The sequence below is a fragment of the Urocitellus parryii genome, chromosome 8 (assembly GCF_045843805.1).
Source record: "Urocitellus parryii isolate mUroPar1 chromosome 8, mUroPar1.hap1, whole genome shotgun sequence".
In the NCBI taxonomy this organism is placed as follows: Eukaryota; Metazoa; Chordata; class Mammalia; order Rodentia; family Sciuridae; genus Urocitellus; species Urocitellus parryii.
The window spans coordinates 78,925,777-78,952,739 of NC_135538.1; the positions used below are offsets into that span (position 1 = coordinate 78,925,777).

At 34.4% G+C, this 26,963-nt stretch overlaps 1 protein-coding gene and 1 non-coding gene across 2 annotated transcripts in view; one reads left to right on the top strand and one right to left on the bottom strand.

Annotated features, from left to right (window-relative positions):
• Positions 1 to 3,697: 3,697 nt before the first annotated feature.
• Positions 3,698 to 26,963, top strand: part of Phip (PHIP subunit of CUL4-Ring ligase complex) — a 125,077-nt gene continuing 101,811 nt past the window's right edge. Inside the window, exons 1-6 of the mRNA XM_026410453.2 lie at positions 3,698 to 3,974; positions 4,089 to 4,147; positions 4,283 to 4,312; positions 4,505 to 4,564; positions 20,771 to 20,921; positions 21,015 to 21,113. Coding sequence (XP_026266238.1) covers positions 3,935 to 3,974; positions 4,089 to 4,147; positions 4,283 to 4,312; positions 4,505 to 4,564; positions 20,771 to 20,921; positions 21,015 to 21,113 — 439 coding nt within the window. The 5' untranslated portion in view covers positions 3,698 to 3,934. The remainder of the gene's footprint in view (positions 3,975 to 4,088; positions 4,148 to 4,282; positions 4,313 to 4,504; positions 4,565 to 20,770; positions 20,922 to 21,014; positions 21,114 to 26,963) is intronic.
• On the bottom strand, positions 23,486 to 23,592 carry LOC113198715 (U6 spliceosomal RNA). Its single transcript, XR_003302889.1, has one exon. It is a non-coding gene; the product is annotated as a U6 spliceosomal RNA (small nuclear RNA).

Sequence of the window (26,963 nt, forward strand, 5' to 3'; positions counted from 1 at the left end):
TTAAATAATGTTAAATAACAACAACAAAAGTTAAATAATGGCTTTTTAAAAGTGGTTACCCTTGTTCTTTCTGTAGGAGTCAAATATTATATCTACTCATGTGCTTCAAATTTGATAAATATTCATACTTTGTGAAGGAAGAGGGAAGGTGCATATGCCAATAAAAAGGCAAGCATGGACAGAAACACACAATATTGGGGAGCGATTCACAAGAAGAAGTGTGGTCTATTAAACAAGATTGTATTGACAGCAGTTTTACAGGTATTTTGTGGAAAAGGGTGTCTCCTATTTCTGTATTTCATAGGGTAAAACTTTTGCTAGAGAAAGCAGTATAATATTAAGACAGAAATAAGATTTAACATATATTTATCAAGTTTTATTTGTAGAGATTTTTTTGTTATGTATTATTTCCCATACTATATTTCATAAATGTAATGGAATTTTTCAAATTAAAAAATTCCATCTCATCTTATTCTAGAAAGGATAGAACTAGCAAAATTGTACTGGAATAATGGCTTATCAAGATCAAGACAAAAGTTTTTATTAAATGTTTACCTTGTTTCATATGATGCCAAATGAAATGTAGTGATGAACTTCACAGAAACTTTCTCATTTTAAAAAAGTTTATAATTCTCTTAAAAAGACAGTATCATATAAAAATATTAGTTGTTGGTTTTCCAAATTTGAACTGTTTTTTTTTTTTGGCCTTCCTATTTAAAATGTATGAATATTTTTTTTAAGCTGACATTTTATTTTTGAAATACAGAAAAAGTTAAGATAAATAAACAAAAAGGGTTAGTGATGGAACCTGAATTATCCTTATATGCAAAAGAGTTAGTTAAATAAAGAACTGTAAAGGTCATTACTTTGGGATCTACAATGTAGGAATTCCAAATAAGATTTTCTTTCTATTTGATATGTATAAACTTTTTGTGTACATACACATAATAATAGCTTAATAAACTTTATAGTTAATCTATGATACCAGAATTCAGAAAAGTGTTTTATGTTTAAAGAAATTAAAAGATTGTGTGAATTTTTTTTTTAAAATTACATCTGAAGGACTAGCTAAAGTTCAACTTAATATCTGTTGCTAAAAACAATTAGTTTATTTGGCTGTAGAGAAGTTTTTGTCAGGAAATCTACATTTTCTTATAACAAACTTATAGGAATTAGTTCAAAGGCAGTGTTACAACTGTTTTCAAATAGAATATTTTAAAAAGAAACTAAAAATATTGTCAAAGATTAGTAAAATTGACAGGAATATCATATAAAAAAGGAAACTTTTCGTGAAAATTTTTTTAGAAGCTACGTACTAGTAGCATATTTAGGAAAAAGCTTTCATGGCTTCTCAAATGAAAAACATACATGAGGCAATCATAACAGCTTTTCATATTTATATCACTCCCATAAGATATATATTGAAACTTTACTCAGAGTAATTTTATATTTTTTGTCATACTTTGGTTTATTTTCCTTTACAAGGATAAAATATCTATTCGTAAGAATCAAACTAATATCATTTCAAATTAATATCAAAATAATAGCATTTCAAAACCAGAAATTCCCAATTAGAATTTTTAGTTCCTAAAATTGTTAATTTGAAGAACATCGCAATAATGTAAGATACCATGATTATTTGAAAAACATACTTTTTAAAAAGTTAAGAGCATCAGAGAATAAGTACAACTGCAAAAAAAAAAAAAGCATGTAAAATATATTTTTTTTTGGCTAACCATCTAGAAGTAGGTTACTTTGCCTATAACAATTAGAATAGAATCAAATGTTTTTAAAGATGCAAATATTTTCAGAAATCTAAGATAGCTATGTCAAGAAATAACAGTTATTCTGATAACTAGCCTGCAATAGGACAAATCATGGTAACTTCCCATTTTTATTTTGTTAAGATAGAGTTGCAAAAGGTAATTTTACATCCTATTATTCCAAAGGGGTTGAGGCTTTTCTCCCTCTTCTTTCCATGTATGATGATTTTTGGATGTTTTAGTACAGGGCATTACAATAGTGCTGTCTTGTAGTGCACAGCCCAAGGCAACAGCAGCAAGTATTTCCCACAAGGAATGTAAGGAGCTAGGAGGGTACAAGGCTTGAGGAAACAATCTAGAAAATCACAATACAGCTTGTTGGTCCTTTCCTCACAAATAACCTTTTAAAACCAAATCCATAATATGCATTTTATCGTCTAAAAATTTTAAGGAGAATCTTTTGTTAAATGTTAACAAAAGAATGACTACCCTAATTTCCTTTAAAATGCAAACCTTAAAAAGAATTGAACTCTCAAGTCTTTTTGGAAAGTGCTTAAATCATCCGGAGATAAATATCTTTGGTGTCCTTGTTTTCTAACAAATGTTTTTTTCTATTGTTTCCATTAATTTCACCCATATTCGTTTTTTAAAAAAAACAAGGCCCTTATCCTCATCAGCAATACACAGATGTATGATTTAGCATATAAAACCGGTAATTACATACTGATTTACAAAGATTATTTTTTTTCTCTTTTCGTCAGTTTTCAAGAAGTCTTTCGGTGATTAACTGTAAACAGGAATGGTTTACACCTCAAATTAGAAGCCATTAATTAGCATGACGAAGTCAACGGCAAGATACACAGATAATTTAAATTATTTAATCACTAATCACCTTGGCTAAACTGTGGTATACTCTTTCAGTATCCTTCGGGTAGGTTATCGATCTGTCACTAAATTACCTCTAGATCAGTAAAAGATAAATATTAGCGTCCCTTCCTTTCACTCACGTTAACATTATCCCTTCCTGTAAACATTTTAAAAAGCTTTAAGGTTCTTAAATCCCAAATCCCTAATTAGCCATCACTAGCCTTTTTTTGTAATCAGGAAAGAGTATCTGAAGTACAAATCAGGAGTTCGCTTTGCCGTGGTTTAACAATAAAAAAAAAAAATCTTTTAAAAAACGTACGCTTAAGGCAACGGTAGTAATAAAAGAAATATGCAGAGGTGGCTTCAGCAAATAACGGGTTTCCAAAACGCCAAGTGCTTAACAAAAAGCAGCCCGAACCTCAATTTCAATATACAGCACTCCAATAAATTACACAACACTTGCATAGGCTGCAGAAATAACGCAGGACAAGACTTACACAGATGCCAATCCGCAGCATTTATACACATGCACATGGCAAGAGACAGAAACCAAACACTATCATTCAACTCGGGCAAGACAGTGCGATCCCGAGTTTGCCCAGCGTGAGAGTGCTCTCTGCGTGTGTCTGTATGCGCGCGTGAGAGTGCGACCCATCCTCGGGGCATTTCCCCTCTTTGGGCAGTTTTGCTTCATTTGTTTCCTATTTCTGCTACATAGAAACTAACTTCCATCTCAGCCCCAGCCAGCGCCGCTGAATAGACCCAGTGCTGCGGCACCGTGTGCGTCAGATCCCTCCGCGAATCCTTCCCGGCCCCCTCCCTCCCGCTATCGGCCTCCACAGAGAAAGCGCCTTCCAGCCAACCGGCGGCTTCGGCTCCGACATCTTCTCCGATTGGAAATAAATAAATAAATCGCGCTCCGGGCCAGGAGGAGGAGCGAGGGTCACGCCGTGGCGGGTGCCGGGCGCTGGGGGCGAGGGGTCGGAGGCACTCCTTTTTTTGTCCCCCGGGTGGGGGGACGGGGGCGCCGGCCGAGGACCCCAGCGAACCCCGGGCCGCCAAGGCGGCGGACTCCTTTCTGCGGCGGAGGGATCCACGGCGGAGGCGGCTACGGCCGTAGCCGCTGCCTGAGAGTTGTTGTTTCCTCCTCCTCCTCCTCCGCCTCCGCCGCCGTTGCTTGAATGGTGGAGCCGAGGCTCGGCTCGTGAACACACACTGACAGCTATAGGGCAGGCGGCGGCACCATCCCCGCTTCCCCTCGGCGGCGGGGTGTCCCGCCGGCGGCCCCGAAGTGACCCATAAACATGTCTTGTGAGAGGAAAGGCCTCTCGGAGCTGCGATCGGGTAAGTCGGGGGGCTGCGGGGCCGCTGGCACCGGGCGATTCCGCCCGCGGTCCCCCGCCCCCCGCCGCCCGGCCGCTCAGTCTGTGTGTCTCCCCGTCCCTCTCTCCCGCGCAGAGCTCTACTTCCTCATCGCCCGGTTCTTGGAAGATGGACCTTGTCAGCAGGCGGCTCAGGTACGGCGGCGCGCGGCGCGGGCCGGGCCGGCGCTCGCCGCTCTCCGCTCGCGGGCGTGGGGGAGGGAGGCGGCGGCGGCGACGGGGCCGCGGCCCGGGGCGCGGGGCTTAGCTCTCCCCGCTTTGTTGTTGCAGGTGCTGATCCGCGAGGTGGCCGAGAAGGAGGTAAGGGCGGCGGCGGCCCGGCGCGTCCCGCCACCGCACGGCTGCCCCTGGGCCGCTGCGCCGCCGCCGCCGCCGCCGCTGGGGCGCGGGGCGCGGGGCGCGGGGTCCCTGGCGGGGCGCGGGGCGGGCGGGGGAGGGGATCGAGCGGACCGGGGCCGGGGGCCGGGCTCACGGGGCGTCTTCTCCCCGCAGTTGCTGCCCCGGCGCACCGACTGGACCGGGAAGGAGCATCCCAGGACCTACCAGAATCTGGTGAGGCATTCACGTCGCAGAGCAAAGAAACTTTTCCCTGAGTCGAATAAAAATTGAATTTCCCGCAATTTTTTACAGAGACAAAAACTTGGCCCCAGAACGTGAAAGCTCCAAAGGCCACGGGGAGGGTTGGTAGGCCTGCATGGGGGGTTCGGGGGGCAATGGCTGGGGGGACCCGCACCCCCAGGCCGCAGGGGCTGCGGACAATTTATTTGTGATATTTTGTTAATGTGCTAGAAATAAAGATACGTCATGAGTGTTGTGCAGTGCAAGGCCGGAGGAGGAGGGGCCGGCGCGCGCGTCCGTGCGGTCGCGGCGGCGCGCTCAAGGCGGCGGCGGCCGCAGCGAGAGCTGCGCGAGCTGCGCGAGGAGGGAGGGCGCGCAAGCTCGCTCGCTTTGCACGCGCGGCCGGCTCGGCTTTCTCCTGCCCTACACAATAGCTGGTGACTAACTGCTTCGAAGTGGCATTAGCATTTCACAAGCAGGCTATTCAGCCGCTGCGGAACCTTGGCAAGACTTTTCTTTTTCTTTCTGTCTTTCTTTTTTTAATTTGGTCGTCCCTTTCTTTTTCTTAAATTCAGAGCTGGGTTTTTTTTTTTTTTTTTTTAATCGGAGGAGTTCGGGTATGTGATGATAGTTGGCTAGCGGCGCGTTTTTGCCAGAACATATTTGCCTAAGTGTCAAACCAGAAGTTTTAACAGGCTTTCTCTAATTTTTGTTAATTCTCTTGGTATGCCCCCCCCCTTTTAGTTAAAAACTATTATTGAAAGACGTTGGGGAGTTATCAAATATCTACTGTAGGATGGAACTTATTGATAAGTTTTTTTTGTGTTTATATTGCGATATATTTTGTTTAATAGATTGGAAAATACCTGTTTTTTTAGTTTTGTGGGTTTTCAACGTTAATATTTTAGTAATTTCTAAAAATTGCTTCCCAAAAGTGACCTTCCGTTTTTAGTATTGTGAATAGAGAAGTAGTTACTGTAAAGTTTAGTTTAAAAGGAGCTATGCTTTCCATTGTATTTTCTTTGCCTAAACTGATTTAAGTTGTTTATATGAATGTGTGTGTAAGACAATTAAAGCAATCACACCAAGGCATACCAAGCTTTTGAAATTTAGGCAGTGCACTGAGTTTATGAGAGATTGTAACTGCTTTGAGATACTTATAATTACTAATGTTACCTCATCAGGGCCTCTGTAATGATCAGGAAGTTTCACCTAATTCAGAATGAATGTCTTATGTGAAGTGAAGTCATGAGCATAATTTTGAAAGCTTTTATTTTATTTTGGGTATAGTACATCTCCTAGCTTTTGTGTGCTTAAGTCTCTTATTTAATGTCAGTTATAGATGATTGCTCACAGCTGTTAAATACTAAGGGTACTTTAGTTTAATAAATCTAATAGAGACTTAGCAGTGTATTCATTTCCATACTTAAGTTGTGTCATTTTTCAAGTAGTGATTTAGGGTAGTTTTATATTCAATACTTAGTTAAAATGAATTGAGTTTGAAGTAGTTCAAGATTTACTAACCAGTATTTGAAATTTTTATTGTTATAAATATTTGACAAAAATTGTAAGTGGATTTCTATGTCTTCCATGCTATTTGAGAAAATTATCACAAGGGTGATAATATTCCATTTTAAAGATGGGGGGTAGGTTTTACAAAATATCTTTTAAGTGCAAGTCACTGAGAATTGCTGTTTTCTTGAGACCTTCGGTAATGTTACTTTTTTTTTTTAATGAAGCAGCTAATTGTGATTCCTTCTAGGAATCATTTCAAATTTTTGACTGTGATTTAATTGGGGAAGGGGAGAAGTGTTTCTCATCTTCCACATGTTAGAATTTATATTCCTAGTCTGTTTTTCAGATTTAAAGTACAGTAAGAATTGTCTAAGTGTGTTACTTATCAAAATCAGCCTATTTTGCATGCAAGTGTTTTTTCTTGCTTTCAGAGTTTTCAGCTTACTAGAACAGTCTTGTTGGCATACTCATAAGGCAGTTAAAAGTTATTATTAAACTCGGGAGTTTGATTCATTTTCTCTTTTTCATTCAGCATATTGCTTACTGTGTATACTGGATGCAAGGCACCATTTAAGGTGCTTTCATATCCCTCCAAATATATATCTATGTATGTGGCTACATGGGTTAACTTCATTTTTTTTTTTTTTTGAGACTTAGTTTTAAAAATGTTCTGGATTACCAGGTTTTTGAGCACATTTTGTTTTGTTGTTTGATTGATCCTGAAATTTTGTGTCTAAGTGAGCACATGCTCATTCCTTTTGCAGTTTTATTGTTTTAATGTACTCTTATGACTTAAAACAAGTTTTACTTTGTTGTGTATCAAGTTGAATTTATTTAATAATGGTTGAAGACCATTAGGTGAGTAAAACTAATTTATGTAGTTTCTATTTCTGCCTGGGAATGAATGATATATTAACTGATAAACTGAGCAGTATTTTAAATGGGAAAATTCAAGTGTCAAATTGCAAGTTCTAGAAAAATTAGAAAATCTTAGCAAGTTAGGAAAGGGTGTATATTTGTACTTATGAGTTAAAAAATGGGCACTGATCAGCATTTTTAGTTAGCCTGCAGATAGAATCACAATGATTGGATTTCAGTTAAGAATATGGAGTTTAAAGAGCAGTATTAAAGTTGATAGTTAAAAAAATAAAATAAAACCAGTGCATTTATTTCAGGTGTGATTGAAATAGGAAATACTCATAATCCAAGCATTATTTTTGCTTTTGGTATTATAAAATATGACTAATTGTTACCATCTATGTTGAGTTTTAAAACATTCTTAACAAAGTGAATGAAATTTGATAGGATATTAAAGTTTGTTTTGGCACTAATATAATTTTATTCAGATTATATAAATTTTTAAAAACATTAATTTTAAAGCAGAAGGGCATTTTTCAAATATTTGTCAGAATCTTATTTTTTAAATGGAACCAAGTATATAGGTGAACTTTTTATAGAATAAGAAAAAAAAACATTTTTTTGGACAAAGGAAAACTGTTGTCATTTGTTTCTTAGTTTGAGTAATTGAACTAGTTGGTTTATTAAGTGTGCTTTCTAGTTGTCACTTTAGAGATGTCTGCATATTTCTAACATCTTATGGGAGAAATTTTTAGTAGACCCTTTAGTAGGTTGAGAGTCAGGAGATGTGTATTGTATCTTAAACACTGCTGACAGCTTGTAGGTAGTCTTGGGAAAATCTTGGCATTTCTCTTTTCCCTAGTTATCTTATTTGTGAAAGAGTGGATTGAAATTTTTCTAATCTGAAATTCTGTGATTTTGAACTAGAAATAGTAGTGTCGTTTTTAAGTGCTCAATTGTTTCATTCTTGGAGTTTAATTTTCCAAAATTGAAAAGTAGATCTGGAGAAACCTTGCAGGTTAGAAAATTAAATAAACACTTTTCATAATGTTATTTTTTGGTTGCAGTATGTTTTGTAAAGTTGAAAATTTTTGAGGCACTTAACCTTGTTGTAGAATACATCTTTGTTGCTCCATAATTATTATTATGTTTTCCACATGGTTTAAGTACTGGTTTTCATAGATTATTGGTAGTCTCAAATTCAGAGTTGAATAGGAACCCTGAATAGGATTTACTTAAGGTATGCATTTATTTAGAGGATGCTGATTAATGTGGAAGTTAACATATAAAACCTAGGAGATAAGTTTTAGAAAAATAGGTAACATATGACACGTTTTTTAAAAAAAATATTTTTTATAGTAGATGGACCAAATACCTTTATTTTGTAAGTGCCTTACATGTGCCAAGCAAGCGCTCTACCAACTGAAGCTATAATTCCATCCCCGTGTGACAGATTTTTGAGTCAGGAATTCCCACCCTCTATTGAGGTACTTTCAGGACTTAGCCTATGTCTGTCTCTTTTGGAAGGGATGGAGCAGCATATGATGAGTTACATGTTGGGTTTTTTGACTTGTTTTTAAATTATCAATGAAATAGAAACTTAGACTAAAATAGGGCTTTAATATCTCACAAACATAATGAATAAAATGTTATGTGGGAGTAGTATATGGGGAGGTGCTGAAGGAACAGAACTAAATAAAATTCCTTACACATTTAATTATTCTGTTAGTACTTGTACCTTTGAAAAATTTTTGAGGCATTTACAAAAATTTTAAGTGAGATAAGTACATTAGATTCTTAATATTTTGACTCCCATTACAAAGTGGCGTGAACATAAAGGGGAGTTGAATTGTTCTTACCTAAACACTGTGTTTTATATAATTTTTAGGAGACAACATAGTATTGAAAGGGTCCACTTTTCTGATCTGTAAAATGGGTTAATAGTTCCTACCTTTTAAAGACTCTGAGTAGTAATTGATGGGCATGAATCATGTGCTATGTAAGGGTTGGGGTTTGCTTTATAGAATTTTAGTAATAGTTTTACAGAACTTTAGCAATGGTAGTAAAGATTGTTCTAATTATAGCTTTAGGGTGTTAAGTTTTCTTTTAAAGCATTTTATTTCAGAAACAATTATGTATAATTTTTCAAATATAGCAGTTATAGTATCAATAACACCATTTTAAGAACATCAGAAGGTACTATTAGTATATTTTTTAGGATCAGGGATGAAATGATTAAGCCTCAGAAATAAATAAAAAAAAATGGTAAATATAAAAAATAAATTACTTTTTGGATAATAGACCTTTAGAAAAAATATGTTGCTAATTCTAAATGTAAATTTTGGTGTGGAACAATGAACAATAAGGAATATTTGGGTGATTGAAATATCCTGAATTGATGAAGCTTTTTTCTGTTGGTAATGATCACAAGACAAAAGTAAGGGAGCTTGGCTCTTTCATCTGGCTCCTTCTATGTATAAATTTGTGGAATTCAAAACCATAATAGCTTGTAATCTTCTTAGAAATTATCAGAGAGGTATTTTGTCAGTCTTTTGTTTAAAGAGAAACAATTTAATAGAGACTTTGGAATTAATTCTTTAAGTTAGTTTTAGGGTAAATAAATCCAGAGTCAATTTTTTTTAAAAGATGGACCCCAAGTTTTTGATTTTGTTATACTTGTTTTGATCTGGAAATTCCTCTCACCTACCGAAGTCATTTTTTTCTTACCCCAATTTCGTGATTATATATTATATGTCACTGTGCAATTGTGACAAAATTGTATCCTTTGCAACTTAGGTTGGACAAGTAATACCAAGCAGGTTAATTTCATTCTTACTAGTATTCTAGAAGTCATAGAAAAATAACTGTAATATTAAGCCAGCTATCCTTTATTTAGCAGAGAGTACTATACCATGTCTATTTTACTTTCTGTTTCAGTGAACTTTTTATTGACTTCAGGAAAATCATGTATTATATAAGTATATTAGAAAAAAAAATAGAAACTAGTTATTCTAGGATTTTAAGTTACTCTTCTAATTATATCTAAAAACAATAAAGAACGTTAAATAATAGGAGTCAAATTTACCATTTTAGAAATAAATTTTAAATTTGTGAAGATTTTTAGTTTTGTGAGAGGCTCTTTTGGTGAAATTATGAATAATTTGGTGAAAGTTAATTACTTTGGAATTATTGAGTGTATGGGATACAAAGCAGTGTCAGTCAGTATTCCATAGCAAATTGGTGAAAATTATAATTTTTTTTATCTGAATGGAATTTGAGAACACAGTACTGAAAAATCAACAGTTATAATATTGGAAGCTTTATATACATATAAAATTGAGCATCTTTGGTTACCACAGAGAAGGTAGTCATCAGTTGCTTACCATCCATACTAAAAGCAGTCTTGGAGCTTCAACATTATAGATGGAAAAGGATGATTGAATCAAAAATTTTGATATTAAGGAAATTTAGGTGGTTGTATAGTCTGGCATAACTTATGCTTAAACTGAATTGTAATGAGACTTGTATTATAGACCCTAGGTTATCTATGGCAGTGCAGATGTTGGTAGCCTATTCCAGAGGAAGTACGAGAGAATCCATGGATTTTGAATGTTAGCTGGCCTGGCCTGTGGTCATATTGGTTTGACCTATTTGATCTCTTTCACTGATACAAAACAGGCACACACTTGTCTGGGCAGAAAGTATGATATAAAAATGCAAAAAAAAAATTAATGGATATCACTTAATTTTGGTTTATTTCTGGGGTGTGGAAATACCAAATTTTAGGCAATTTGGTGAAACATGCTTGTCTGAAACAATTTCACTGTCATTGTACATGAAGTAATAGTTATTTTGAGTGTTGAAACTGAAACATTACTAAAAAACGAAACTGGTTGTATTCTTAAGATTTTAAGAATTGAAGGATTTTTCCATCTTTAAATTAGTAGACAGTGATTTTTTTCACCTGATTTAATACTAGTGTTAAATCAAAATGTAATGTACATGATGTCTTAAAAAGGATTTCTTATTGCACAAATTTTCCTTAGCAAATATGACTTGACTTAAAAACGAAACTTCAAATGTTTTGTCATGCATGCATGTGTGTGTGTGTATATGTGTTTTAAGTGAGTTTTAGTAGGGTATTCCTAATTTGCTTTATGGAAACCTTGATTCTGAATAGGTTTTAGTTTTGTTTTATAAGCAAGATGCAATCAGATTGTAATGAATAAAATATGTAAGAGTGTGTTTTGCATTCTGTTCAAATGACAAATTTTTATTGGTATTTGTATTGATAATTTGAACTGAATTACTAAATGAGTTCTTCATGGTTGACTAAATTGTGGAAATAAGACTTTCAAGCTGTTTTTTTTTTTAAATTCACAATTACTTAAGAGTAAATAGACCGCCAAGTTTAATTATGATACTTTAATAAGGTTCTATATTAATTCTCATACATTTCTAGTTATAAAGAAATTATAGGCATTTAAGAGTTCTGAAAATAGTTAACTTAAAGGATTTGACTTGACATGTAGGCTCTAATAAGTTTTTAGTGATCAAGCTTGTGTGATGATGAGGGGAGATTAAAGTTCTGAGGAGGAATTAGTAATGTAATAAAAATTATAAACTTGTAATTAGGAAACGTGGGCTTGATTCACTTTTTAATTTTTTAAATGTATGTCCTTCAACAAATTGTGTTACTTTTGAACTTCAGCTTTCTTTACTTATGAGATAGGGAATCCTTCAGTTTATTTGATAATGTTGTTTAAACAAGTTTCAAAACAGTGACACAAATTAAGTATCACTCTGTGGAGAAGCTATTACAGCAAAAAAAAAAGTCAGAAATATGTATTTAGCTATAAAGGTTATAGATAAAAATTAACCCATACTTTGTTATAATAGTAACAGATTTATAATTGTTGAAGTTTGGAAATTTCAAGAATATTAGGTGCTGTCTTATAGAGTAATTAAATAGTAAATAGTTTGTAATTTTATCATAGACTAGAATAGTCATAAAAATAAGAATTGTATTCCATTATGCTAGTGTTAAATCAAAATGTAATGAACAACATGGGCTGGGGTTGTGGCTCAGTGGTAGAGCACTTGCCTAGCATGTGTGAGGCACTGGGTTCAATTCTCAGCACCACATATAAATAAAGGTCCACCACCAACAACTAATAAAATATATTTTAAAAAAAATGTAATGAACAACAGAGGTCTTTAGGTTGGACAGAATTGTGAAAAGAAAGTGAAATGCTGGGCTGGGGATTTAGCCCAGTGGTAGATTGCTTGTTTAGTATGTGTGAGTCCCTGAGTTTGAACTAGCAATGAAAACAACAAAAAAAAAAAAAAAAAAAAGGGAAAAAAATATCCAAAAAACTGACATTTTATGAGTATTGAAGACGTAAGGATGAAGTGAATAGCCAAGACAAGACAGATTATACTGGTTCCAAACATTAGTTGGATCTTATTTTCATAAAGTCTTAATTGATCTAACCTTATTTTCAACAATTTGTTGAAAAGATATTCAAAACTTTTCTCCCTATTTGACGGTTCCCCCCCCCCCCCCAACATAAAGGGTCAACATGTAGTTCATGATATGGAGTATAGCTGACTCTCATGGTCAGGTTCTATGCTAAGAACATCATATGTTGAAAATAATTTAATGAATTATGACTTCCTTCTGATGTGATGGCTGTTGCATGCCAATTCATATAGATGAGGGGACACTGAAGTTTAAAAATATTTTCTCCAGCTGGTTATGGTGCGTGTCTGTAATCCCACTAACTAGGGAGGCTGAGGCAGGAAGATTGAGAGTTCAAACCCAGCTTCAGCAACTTATTGAGGCACTTAGCAACTCAGTGAGACCCCCCCCCCCTTCCTAAATAAAATACAAAAAAGGCTGGACATATGGCTCAGTAGTTAAGTGCCCCTAGGTTCAATATCTGGTAACAAAAGAGTGTTTTCTCCATGCTCCTGGTTAGCAAGTTAAAACCCAGGATGTTTGTATCATATTTCCTTCAAAATTACTAATTTTTCTTTAAAAATTACTAAGGAAAGTTCTTAATGATGTCTGGTGGAAAGCAGTGTCTTTCAGATCCTTTATATTGTATTAAGTTTTAACAGTACCTTATGATAATGGCAAACTTTTCTTGGCTAGAAAGGATAGCTGTTTATATAAAATAACATACTAAGCCAAAAGAAGTTTGTTTAGATAAAGATGCAGGATAATAAGCCGTTCAGCTCAGTTTCTTTCCATTTTCCTTCTAGGCTTCACAGTTCACATCCTCAAAAGATGATCGTAGTATTCAAATTCCACTTGAAATTCTAGAAATAGTTTTATGTAAAATGTGGGAAAGGAATGATAAGGGTCTATGATTTGGGACAAGATGGACAAGGAATGAAGAGAGTTGCCTCTGTTTCACAGAGTTCTGTAATCTTTGCTCTTAGAAACATAGCTAGAACTGTGGATTATTCTTCAGAGGAATAGTTGGTATACTATAGCTGTTTTGGATAAATTGTGTAAGAAACTTGTTTTGTAAGACCTGAGGTAAGAATGACTTTTTAAAAATAAATTTTTAAAGTTTTTTTTTTTTTTTAATGTAAATAGTAGGTAGCTCCTGAAACCTAAAATCTGACCCATGCTTGCTGATCTGTACTTTGGATAATGTAGCATGATATTTTATAAAAGAATACCTTTGTTTAATTCATATTTTAACCATTAATTATAGACAGGTAACCAAAGATTTCTTTTACCATAGCAAGTAATTCTCAATTGAGAATGGAGTTGGAAGGTATATAAGAAGTTTGAAAAAGCTTCCATGAGCCTCTGGTTAAGCCTGTAGAGTAGTGAATCTTAATGGGGTAGCATCAGGGGTAGCATCCATAAAGCAGGCTCTTCATGGAGGGAAGAGATAAACGGGTGTTTGTTCATCAAAAGGGGCATGTGTTAAATTTGAGCACAACTAATAAGTGGTCATTTGAAAATTTTTTATAGTAATCAAATTTTAAGGGACTAGTAACTTTAATCCATTTATAACAAATTTCAAATTAAAAAATAATCTTAAAAATGTTAGGTTCATCACATTGAATTCTTACGGCCATTTTAGGAGGCTTTTTAGGATTGTCAACATATCACTGTAGTTGTATCTTCTACTTTTACCCTTAGATTTTAAAAGAGAGTATTCCCTTTAGCCTATAAGCATTTGTGCTTTTATTCTAGTTTTTTTTTTTTTTTTTTTAGTAGTGAAAGTGAATGGTAAAATATTTTTTTTTTCTGGCTTAGTTTAATGTGTGTTGACAACTATTCAAAATATCACTTGTTTTTCTCTTGCCCATTAGTACATAAATACATTTTGAAGCATCAGGTAATTCATGAGGAAGTATGAATGTAAGTTCTAATGCTAGAATATCTTAATTTGACTACCTCTACTATACAGTTATTGTGTGTAACCATAGAATGGTTGCTGTATTTTTTGGGAAATAATTTCTTTATGGAATAGGAATAGTAACAGTATGTAACCACATTTACTGTAGGGCCTTGCATTTATAGTGTGGAATCAATATTTTAGTTATGTTAGTGGGTTATTAATCATATATTTATGTATTTATATTTAATCAAATATATTTATACATAATCATTTTTTTCATACTTAGTTTTATAATTTGGTCATACCTTTATGTGTTGAATATCTTAAAAGTTTGAAAACAGCTACTATGGTTACAGAAAGTAATGAGTCTTACTAAAAAATAGTGTACAACAGATACTGAGAATCCAAATATAGTCATGTATTAAGGATTTTATTACAATGTGACTTAATGTCTTCCTTTTAATAATTTTCTAATAAAATAAAAAGCTAATTTAAACTAAAAGCCTTAAGTTAAAATTAAAGATGAGGTTCCTACTAACTTGGAAATTAAAAGTCATTTGTAGGGCTGGGGCTGTAGATCAGTGGTAGAGTGCTTGCCTCGCATGTGTGGGGCACTGGGTTCAATCCTCAGCATCACATAAAAAAATAAAGATATTTAAAAAAAGGTCATGTATAACCATAAACAGTTTTAACTGTTAAAGTTGTTTTACATTTTAAATGGTCATAGTGACATGGTTTAATATTTATGAAGAACATGAGTATAATTCATGTGTTTATAAAGAAGGTTTAGATCAAGGCAGTAGAAAAGTATACTTTTATTTTTTAAAAAGTTTGCTTGCTATATGTGTGTGTACATAAAGTAGTTGAGAGCAAAAAAAATTTAGGGCCCCTGTTTTTTTTTTTTTTTTTTTGTAGTTTCTGGTAAAATAGAGAAGAAAAGCCTCAGATATATAATCTTAAACTCTAAATGCATAATCACAAACTGATGTGAATTTAAAAGGAATCATGGAAAGTGCAACAGAGAAAAGAGTCTTTGTAAAGAACAAAGGAAGTTACATTGGAGGGACTATCTGAAGCATATAGAAGAGTTGTTTGGACAAGAGGGGTGTCAGAAATGCAGAAAGTGTGCCACATGGGAAAAGCCTGACAGGAAAGAGTGTAGGTAAAGAACCTGAAAGAAGTCCATTGTATCTGAATTGTGGAGTGAGAGAGTGGGGAATGGGAATGTGCCAGATAAGTAGACCATTTTAGGAATTTGGATCAGTATCTAAAAAGAGCAAGGAAAGCCTCTGTAGTGTTTTAAGTTTAGAGGTGACTTGATCAAATGTGTGTTTTGGAAAGAATTTTATTTGCAATATAGAAAATAGAGTTGGATAAGGTGGAAGGCATGAGTAAGTATGGGAAAGATAGAGTTTGTTGCGAAGATGATTTGAACTTTTGGGCAGGCTGTTATTATGGAGATAGAGGTAGATAGGTTTAAGAATAAGAAGAAAAAGTCAGGTGGATTTGGTGACAGATAGGATACTGGGGGTGGGATAGGTGGGAGGCCCTAGCAGTGAGAAAAGTTATGACTCCTTGTTCCAGTTTTAAGTTTGGAAAGATAGTGTTGATGTTCATCAAGGTAGGGAATGTTTTGGGGGTCAGTGTTGACTTTTGGGAGGAAAAGAGGGTCTGGATTTGGGTTCTGGGACCTAGAACTTTAAGGAACTTCATTTAATGGCTAGGTAGAAGAGGATAAGCCTATAAAGGACAAAGAGAAGGAATGGTTAAAGAGATAGGAGGAAAACCAAGGAGTATGGCAGATGTTAAGAGAACGTAAGGTTTGCAAAGGAGTGAATGGAAGTTCAGCTGGGTTAGAGATACTAAGATAGTATAGATTTGTCAACAATTAAGTAAGGTGAACTTTTAGTAAGAGCCCTTCTAATGTCAGGAGGATGAAAGCTTGTATGGAGTAGGTTGAAGTGAGAGTGAGAAATGAGATGAGACTGACCATAGACTATTTTTTAAAAACCATGTTTCTAAAGAGGAAAAGAAAGGGAAAGTGATAGCTGGGGTATTAATGTTGAGAAGGGATGGGTTAGAGAAGTCAAGTCAGGATTTTTGGTTTTTGCCCAAGTTGAAAGCAGAGTGAGCATGTTTAAATGTAGGTGGAGATGTTAAGGAAGGGGGAAACATAAGGATTGTGGAGGACTGATTTATTTCCATTAAGTTAGAGAATTTGGTTGTTGGGATAGTCCATTTAGGTGTTGGTATAAAATACTTTTGAGTTAGGAGTCAAAGCATTAGGGGGATTAGATCTTAGATATTAATAGGGGCAATTATGTTAATAAGATGTAGGATAAATACAGATGCTGGTGGCCTTATAGATTTTATGAGAAAACACCTTCAGCTTTTCCCTCTTGGATAACATATCTTGAAAAAAATCAGGGTTGGGGAAGAGAACTGACTCAAAACAGTTATTTCTTGGGAGAGCAATGATAATACAGAACGTTTTTAGTCTGTTTTCACCATTCTTTCCAGAGATCCATTTGTGATCCTCTTGTGGCAAATACCCCAGAGAGTGCTAAGAGGAACCAAGTGTAGAGTCAGGCATTGAGATTTGTATCCCTGATGCTTAAGTAAGAATGCTTTGTAACTTTGTTTTGTCTAAAATTTTGTTTGAAAATGTGTTTTGTGGCTTTAAAAAGTGACTAAAATCATTAGAATCATTAGACTATGTAAATATAAAATATTTTTTGCTTTATTTTTATGTGCTAGGATAGGTGTTGAAAATGTTTTGGTTTTTTAGCAGTGAAGTAGTAATTTTTACATTTTCTTTTTTAAAAAATATTTTTATTAGTTATTGATGGAACTTTAATTATTTGTTTATATGTGGTGCTGAGAATTGAACCCATTGCCTCACACATACTAGGCAAGTGCTGTACCACTGAGCCACAACCCCAGCCCCAATTTTTACATTTTCTCATGTGTTTATTTATCTAATAGTTTATTAAGCACTTAACTTCAAGTACTACATTAGATACCATGTAGACAGATAAACAAGGTTTAATCCTATATCTTTCATATAGGATATGAACAAGTTAACCAGCAATTTTAGTATTAGTGAAAGGGTCTTTTGAATCCCCAGGTTGGGCAAGGACCTGTGTGTTTCTGTGAATGAGAATCATAGATATTAGATTTCCACTGAAGATTAAGTATCAAGTTTATTAAGAACAATTAATTTGATAAATACTACAGAATGCCAGGAGATGAAGGAACATTTGAAAAGGAATATAATGTCCTACAGGAACACAAAGAATGTACATAAAGAAGGGGCAGAGTTGTGAATAGGTCATGGAAGTCAGTGAGGCATATAGATTAAAACATGAAAGAGATTGAGGTGTGGAAGTGGGTGTGTAAAAGGAAGATTGCCAGCATAGGAATCAGCTTCTATAAAGTCTCAAAAGCTGGAGAAAATATCAGGAGTTTAAGAACTGAAGTGAAAGTTGATTTTTGAAAAATCAAAATATATTATCAAAGAAAGCTTTAGACAAAGTGACTCATAAAAAAGATAGAATTCTGCAGTACAGATTTTCAGGTTCTGTACCTGAAAAGATATTTTTGCCAGCAGCCTATCAACAGGATCATCAAAGAACTGAAGTTAGTAAGTAATGAACTTTATTTTTTTGAAGTATAATTTTGGGGGGTGGTATGGGTACCAGAGATTGAACTCAGGGGCACTCAACCACTGAGCCACATCCTCAGCCCTATTTTGTATTTTTATATTTTATTTAGAGACAGGGTCTCACTGAATTGCTTAGTACCTCACTTTTGCTGAGGCTGGCTTTGAACTCCAGATCCTGCTGCCTCAGCCTCCTGAGCCACTGGGATTACAGGTGTGTGCCACCACACACAGCTGAAGTACAAATTTTTAAAGGAATTTTGAGCATTTAAGAAATTACATTGAAATAATTATCACATATAAGTTTAGAACTGAAAGGGACCTTAAAAATATTCTAGACTTTTTCATTTAAATTTTATCTTTTATAACTTTTAAATTTTGTTTTTAATTGATATATAAATGTTTCTACATATTTATGAGGTTACAGTGTATTTTTTTTGTTTTTTGTTTTTGCACTAGGGATTGAACCCCCAGGGTACTTTACCACGGAGCTATATCCCCAGTCTTTTTATTTTTTATTTTGAGGCAGAATTTGCTAAGTTGCTGAGACTGGCAACTCCTCCTCCTTTAATCCTTCATATTGCTGGGTTCACAGGAGTGCACATCCCACCCGGTCACTGTGTTATTTTGATACATATATACCTTATGTGATGATCAAATTAGGGTATTTAGCATATCACCTCATAAATTTATCATTTCTTTATGCTAAGAACATTTAAAGTCTTCCCTCTAGCTACTTTGAAATATTTTGGTAACCATAGTCACCTTACTATGCAGTAGAGTTGAAGAACATACTGGAAAAGATCAGAGAAAAGTGTAAATATAGTTTTAAGTTCTCATATTTTGTTATATTTTCTTTTAAATACTTTTTAATGTCAGGTTTTTAAATTTTTTTTAGTTGTTGATAGACCTTTATTTTATTCATTTATTTATATGTGGTGCTGAGAATCGAACCCAGTGCCTCACATTGGTCAGGCAAGCGCTCTACCTCTGAGCCACAATCTCAGCCCAAATATCAGTTTTATTTAATCATACTAGCAGTTTCTGGAAAATGTTCTAAGTGAATATGATATTATGGAAAAAAGGGGTGTTGTAGCTAAAGTTTAGAAAATTGTGGTTGAAATAAAATTAAATAGATGTATCTGAAGATTTCTTAATGTCAGTGGACTTTTAAAATCTCCAACTAGGTATGTAGTGTGAAAATTTGCATTATGCATGTTTTATTAGAACCCCTTTTTGTAAAGTTTTTGATTCTGCCAAGACTTTTTAACTACCTACTATGTGCCAGACTCTGCAGTTTAAAATGATCAAAGTGTGACAGTATGACTCCATCTTATCCACAACAGCAGTATGTTATGATGAAGAGTAAGATGGGTTTCCCTTTTTGGCTCCAGCTTAGTAGGAAGTGTAATAACCAACTTTTAAAGAATATCACTCATGGTCTTGTGCTGTGGTGTGTTACAGATAATACAGGATGGAATGAAATGGTTTAATTCCTTATCTACTCCTCATTAGTCTTATCATAAAAAATTCATCTTAAAAACTCATGAATTGGAGAGCAGTTTTGAAACTGCTTGGTCTCAGAACCCCTTTACACTAAATATTATTGAGGTCCCTTTATGTGGGTTATAATTTATTGGTATTTACCATAGTGACTTAACCACTTAACACATTAGAAGCCTAGTGAATACTTTCATGTTAATACAAATAATAGTATAAATTTTATAAAAACTTCTCTGTGAGGAGAGGTATTGTTTTACATTTTTGTCGATCTTTCGTGTCTAGATTAATACAGGACTGTTAGAATTCCATATCAGTTTCTACATTCAATCTTTGTGATATCTGAAGTCATATGTAGTAAAAAAGGAAATGCAGTATCAATGGTATTCATTTTTTTTAATCTGTAAAACCTCCAGGGGTTTCTAGAACATGCTTTTGAAAACATGTGCAGTTAGGTACTTAACTGACATAACTGCTCATTTCTTTAAAGACAAGAGTATAAAAATATCAGCATTTCATAATTGGTTTCAAATGCTAACAGAAATTAATCAGTGTTTTGGAGTTGTTCCTAAAGTTTTTATGGTAGTTAGGTTTATTTTATATTTGAAACTTGACTAAAGCAAGAGTTGGAATTTTGCCTTTTATAAAAGATTTTTGGTAAGTTATAAAATTCGGTGTAGATATTAAGTGTTCTTAAGTTTTGTAATGAGAATATAAACTTCATTCTTTCTTTTTGTTTTTTTTTTTAGAGAATTTTAATATTTATTTTTTAGTTATCGGCGGACACAACATCCTTTGTTTGTATGTGGTGCTGAGGATCGAACCCTGGCTGCATGCATGCCATGCGAGAGCGCTACCGCTTGAACCACATCCCCAACCCCAATTATTTAATTCTTAATTATTCTGGAGATTTTCTTCATAATATCAGGGTCTCAAAAACATTTATTGTCTTTTATAGTTGGATGATTTTTTCTTTGGTTGTTTCTTAAAGTTCTTGAAAAATCCAGGTGATAAACTGAAATATATAATGCTATGCTTTTTAGCATTGGCATTGATTAGCATCTGTTAATTCATATATTGCTACATTTAGGTTACATTAGTTTTTAGCTTTTTTTTTTTTTTTTTTTGGTCTTCAGCGGACTAAGTGATGGTTAGTGTGGCTATTTTTTATGAAACAAGTGGTTTTACATTCCACTTGAGTAAAACAAAATATTGACTAGCCCAAAGTGTATTTTATTTAATGTAAAGAATTATATAATTTTGCATAACAAATATTTTTGTTTGTCTTTCACATAATAGGTGAAGTATTACAGACATCTAGCACCTGATCACTTGCTGCAAATATGTCATCGACTAGGACCACTTCTTGAACAAGAAATTCCTCAAAGTGTTCCTGGAGTACAAACTTTATTAGGAGCTGGAAGACAGTCCTTGCTACGTACAAATAAAAGTAAGAAAATTTTCCAGTATAATTTAGACATCTTTTTCTCACTTTGTTTTTGTGTCCTATCTTTGTATTCATAAAAATATGTGTGTTTAATAGGTTGCAAGCATGTTGTATGGAAAGGATCTGCTCTGGCTGCATTGCATTGTGGAAGACCACCTGAGTCACCAATTAACTATGGTAGCCCACCCAGCATTGGTGAGTTGAGTTCGTTTTGTAATTGACATCCTCTTGGTAAATAGTATTTGAAAATAAAAAGTTTTTTTATTTACAGTGCTGTCACAGAACCTCATATTATATGCATCAGCATTCAAAGAGGAAAGAACTATCAGATTTTTTCTTACATTAATAGTGTTAATAACAAAGTCATAATAATGTGTAATTATGGAACATATACATTGTTCCTTGTGTAAGCTAATTAGCTCTTCAGTGTTTTATTTTTACAAAACATTTTTACTAAACTGGATGTTATTAGATTGAGTTTAGTATGTCAGTATCACAATTCAGATTTGTTACTGTAGAAAACAAAAGCAGTTTGATTATCTGTAAGTCCTGTGCATATTTTTGTCTATAAAATTTCAAAGAACTGTTGCAGATAGGTCTTCCTCTTGAGTTCAATATTTCTTTCACTTCAACTATTTCTAGATCCTTGTTTTACCTGGGATTGATATAGCATTTTCTGAACTAGACTTAATTGCTTCCATTTTCCACCTTTCTTCCTTCCAGCATACTATGTGACACTGTAATAGTAATCTTATTCTGTTCTCCCTTTATTGTGTCTTTCTTTTACTCAAGAACGTATGAAGAAGTTGATTATAAAAATTGTTTTCAGTTTTTTAAAATTTTTTATTTATTTTTCTTTTTTTATTATTAGTTGTTCAAAACATTACAAAGCTCTTGACATATCATATTTCATACATTTGATTCAAGTGGATTATGAACTCCCATTTTCACCCCATATACAAATTGCAGAATCACATCGGTTACACATCCACGTCTTACATACTGCCATACTAGTGTCTGTTGTATTCTGCTGCCCTTCCTATTCCCCCTTCCCTCCCCTTTCTCTACCCCATCTATCGTAACTCATTTCTCTCTCTCCGTTTTTTTTCCCCTTTCGCCTCACTTCCTCTTATATGTAATTTTGTATAACAATGAGGGTCTCCTTCCAATTCCATGCAATTTCCCTTCTCTCTCCCTTTCCCTCCCCCCACTCGTCCCTGTTTAATGATAATCTTCTTCTCATGCTCTTCCTCCCTGCTCTATTCTTAGTTGCCCTCCTTATATCAAAGAAGACATTTGGCATTTGTTTTTTAGGGATTAGCTAGCTTCACTTAGCATAGTCTGCTCTAATGAGCATAGTCTGCTCTAATGTCATTCATTTCACTGCAGATGCCATGATTTTGTCATTTTTCAGTGCTGAGTAATACTCCATTTGTATAAATGCCACATTTTTTTATCCATTCATCTATTGAAGGGCTTCTAGGTTGCTTCCACAGTCTAGCTATTATGAATTGTGCTGCTATGAACATCGATGTAGCTGTATTCCTATAATACCTTCTTTTAAGGTCTTTGGGGAATAGTCCGAGAAGGGAAATAGCTGGGTCAAATGGTGGTTCCATTCCTAGCTTTCCGAGGAATCTCCATACTGTTTTCCAAATTGGCCGCACCAATTTGCAGTCCCACCAGCAATGTACAAGTGTACCCTTTTCCCCACATCCTCGCCAGCACTTGTTGTTGTTAGACTTCATAATGGCTGCCATTCTTACTGGAGTGAGATGGTATCTTAGGGTGGTTTTAATTTGCATTTCTCTGACTGCTAGCGATGGTGAGCATTTTTTCATGTACTTGTTGATTGTTTGTATGTCCTCCTCTGAGAAGTGTCTGTTCAGGTCCTTGGCCCATTTGTTGATTGGGTTATTTGTTTTCTTATTATTTAATTTTTTGAGTTCTTTGTATAGTCTGGATATTAGGGCTCTATCTGAAGTGTGAGGAGTAAAAATTTGTTCCCAGGATGTAGGCTCCCTATTTACCTCTCTTATTGTTTCTCTTGCTGAGAAAAAACTTTTTAGTTTGAGTAAGTCCCATTTGTTGATTCTTGTTTTTAACTCTTGTGCTATGGGTATCCTATTAAGGAATTTGGAGCCCAACCCCACAATATGTAGATCGTAGCCAACTTTTTCTTCTATCAGACGCCGTGTCTCTGATTTGATATCAAGCTCCTTGATCCATTTTGAGTTAACTTTTGTGCATGGCGAGAGAAAGGGATTCAGATTCATTTTGTTGCATATGGATTTCCAGTTTTCCCAGCACCATTTGTTGAAGATGCTATCCTTTCTCCATTGCATGCTTTTAGCACCTTTGTCAAATATAAGATAGTTGTAATTTTGTGGATTGGTCTCTGTGTCCTCTATTCTGTACCATTGGTTCCCCCGCCTGTTTTGGTACTAGTACCATGCTGTTTTTGTTACTATTGCTCTGTAGTATAGTTTGAAGTCTGGTATCGCTATACTGCCTGTTTCACTTTTCCTGCTTAGAATTGCTTTTGCTATTCTGGGTCTTTTATTTTTAAAAATATGGAACGCTTCACGAATTTGTGTGTCGTCCTTGCGCAGGGGCCATGCTAATCTTCTCTGTATTGTTCCAATTTTAGTATATGTGCTGCCGAAGTGAGCACGATTATGATATTTAAAAAAAAATTTTGTTGAAGTTGGACATAATACCTTTATTTTATCTTTATGTGGTGCTAAGGATGGAACCCAGGGTCTCGCCCGTGCTAGGCCTTCACTCTATCACTGAGCCACAATCCAGTCCCATAATATTTTTAATAATATTGTATTACATCTACCACTAAGTCAATTCCTGACTTTCAGAGACCTTCATATTTTAATTATATCCTTTCCCTGAACCTCCACCCTCCTGTTGTGTTCCATCTTTGTTCCTATCCAACTCTTATTTCTTTTTCTCCTGGATAATTATTTACTGATAATCATTAATACAGTTTCATGTTTGATCTTTATATATGTCATTTTCCATTGTTTTACTTTTTTTAAATCTTATTTTCCTTATCTCTTAAAAATGGCATTAAGAAATGGCTTTAAAAATATGACAATCTTTGTACTTTGTGTGGAACATTTAATCCTTTTCGTGTAATTATATATTTGTATTTAAATCTTCTGTTATTACTTTGGAAGTGATACTCTGGTTGCTTTAATAAAAGATTTTTATTTTCCTTGATTTTCTGCAGTTTGACTACAGTGTGTTTTGGTGTCAGTATCTTTTATGTATCTTATTTGAACTTATTAGTCTTTTTGAATTTGTAATGTCTTTTATTGAAACTGGAACATTCTCAGCCATTATCTTTTAAAATAATTGGCTCCATTTTTCCTTCTCTAAGACTTCAGTTGAACAAATACAAAACTTTCTCATTTTAGCCTCTCTTGTCCTCTTTTATGTGTTTTATATCAGTTTGTTTTTCTGTGATGTGTAAAAACATTAAATACCAAGCTAATCATTGATGCACCTTTATGAATCCTATTTGATTGTTATAATTTAAGTTAAAAATATTTTTCTCTTCCATTCATATTTTCAAGAAAATCTTACCTCTTTATATTAAGAAATTCCTCGACTAGAATGTCAGTTTTGCCAACTTTTAAAAAACTTTCTATTCACATATTTCTTTGAAATTGCTTAAGAGACGCTGGGCTGGTCAAAATGACTATATAGTCATAAATTATTGTTATGTCTTATCACAGTTCACCTGATGTACAGTTTGACAATCATTGTTATGAGTTTTGAACAGGAAAGTGATAGAAAAAGTCATTGATTTTTTTTTTTTTTTTAGTTTTTTAAAATTTTGGCTGAGTAGTTTTCCTGCATAGTGATGCAGTAATCATTTCAAGCTGTCCGAGTATAGCTCAAAAGAATTTGTTATAGAAATATGAGTGTTTGTCATATTGACTTATTTCTTTGGTTGATTTTGCTTTGCCATTTTCTGGCTACCTTTTAAAAGTTTTCTTTGCTCTTTCTTCATTCATAGAAACTTAGCATTTTAGCTTTTCTTATGGTACAGATATAATTGTTTAATATAGATCCCTGATATGAACTTTTGACACATTTGGGATAGTTGGGTTTTTGGGATAGTTGGGTTTTATTCTAATTTTGGAATAGGATATTATTTATTGAAAAGCTGCATAGGTATTTCAAAGAGTTCTTGTATTCCCCTTATACAGTTTCCCCTAATGTTATAATTTTACATTATCTGGTATATTTTTCAAAACTACTAAACCGACTTTGGTATATTGCCGTTAACTGAACAACAGGCCTTACTCATATTTCACCAAGTTTTTTTCACTAAATTTATTTTCTTGGGTATCATTCTGTACTTAGGGTTTGTTAATTTTTTATTGAACATTTTGTTATATTGCAAGGGCATTATTTAAGATGGCTAAATTGGATTTTCTGAAATGTTTTTAAACTATATGCTAATTATTGGACCTCCTTATTCCAATATCACACATTTGCCTTAAACTAAATAGAATTTTGCCTGTCTGGTATTCCAAAGTAGAACACTGGAAATCATTTTATTTTTAGACTTGTTGCCTGCATCACTCATTTATTCAACAACTAAATGTTGATTCCTTATGTTATACCTGGTTCTAGACTAGGATGAGGAGTTGCTGGCTAATAAGAACATAATTCTTGCTCTCTTAGAATTGATATGCTATTTGATCCCCTGTGCTTAATCTAATTATATCCTTGAATTTATCTCTAATCAAGGTTTCTTAACCTTGGAAGTGGTGACTATTTGGGGGTGAGTTAAATTTTTGTAATAGGCTGATGACCTTTGCACTATAGAATGTATTATTAGCATCTATAACTCCACCCACTAAATGTTGGTAGCACCCTCTCTGGATGGTAGCATCCAGACAATGCTAGTACCTCTAGGACAAGTTACCATTTCTCTAAACTTTTTGAAATGCAAATATGATCATGCCTTGCCTCCACTTCTCTCTTCAGTGACTTTAAATAGTCTCAGTTGTTTTAATGGGGCACAGAAAATTGACCTTTTCTCACCTGTACCTTGTGCTCTCCAGCATTGTGCAACTGTTTGGCAATTCTTAGAGTCAGACATGTTTTGTTTTGTTATCCCTTTGTCTCTTCACATCTTGTATTTCTCTGTGAATTATCCCTTATTTTTTGTAAATTTTAAATGAGCATCTTTTAAATCTTAGATGCCATTGTTTAGGATTAAGTGATTTTAGGTAATTCTTTACTATAATTTTTGACACATGCTTGCATCTATTTATTTACCTTTCTTTTCTTTAATATACTATTAGGCCTTACAAAATGAGTGAGTTGTTTTTCACTCTTTCTAGGCTCAACTCCTCAGCATTAGTAAATATTAAATTAAAGGCTGTAGGTAATTGGTGTAATTGATGCATTGGAGTGGCACAATAAAAGGTCAGAGGTAGGTATGGGGTTTTAAAAAAAAAGATATAATTGGTAGTAAGAAGAAAGACAGTCCAAGGATAGCTTTACTGTAGGGGGGGAAAAAACCTGATTTTTAAGATATTAAGGTTTATGAGTGAATTAGGTTGTCAGTTTATTACACTTGGAATATTAAAACTATACTAATACAATTTAAGAACTATACTTGTCTCAGTGTTTTATGTCACTTTATTTTATAATCAGCTTATAAATCCTGACTGCTTTATATCTCCTGGTCCTTGATTTAAATTATTAACATCAAACTAGAGTTCAGTCTAAGTGTAGGACCTCCAAAGTGGTCAGCTGTTTCTAACACTCTAGAATTTCCTTTAATATTATTTTCATAACTAACAAAAACCATAACAACAACAAAAAAACAGTCAAAAGATCCCATCAATCTTTTTTTTTTTTTACTAACTTTTTATTCATTTACTGTAGAAGAGAGAACATGAGTATGTACTTGGCATAGCAGCATTTACTTTCAAAGATATTAATGAATTGCCAATAGTACCTTTTCTGCTTTCTTATCTACATTATGCCTATTTTTAGCTATAGTTT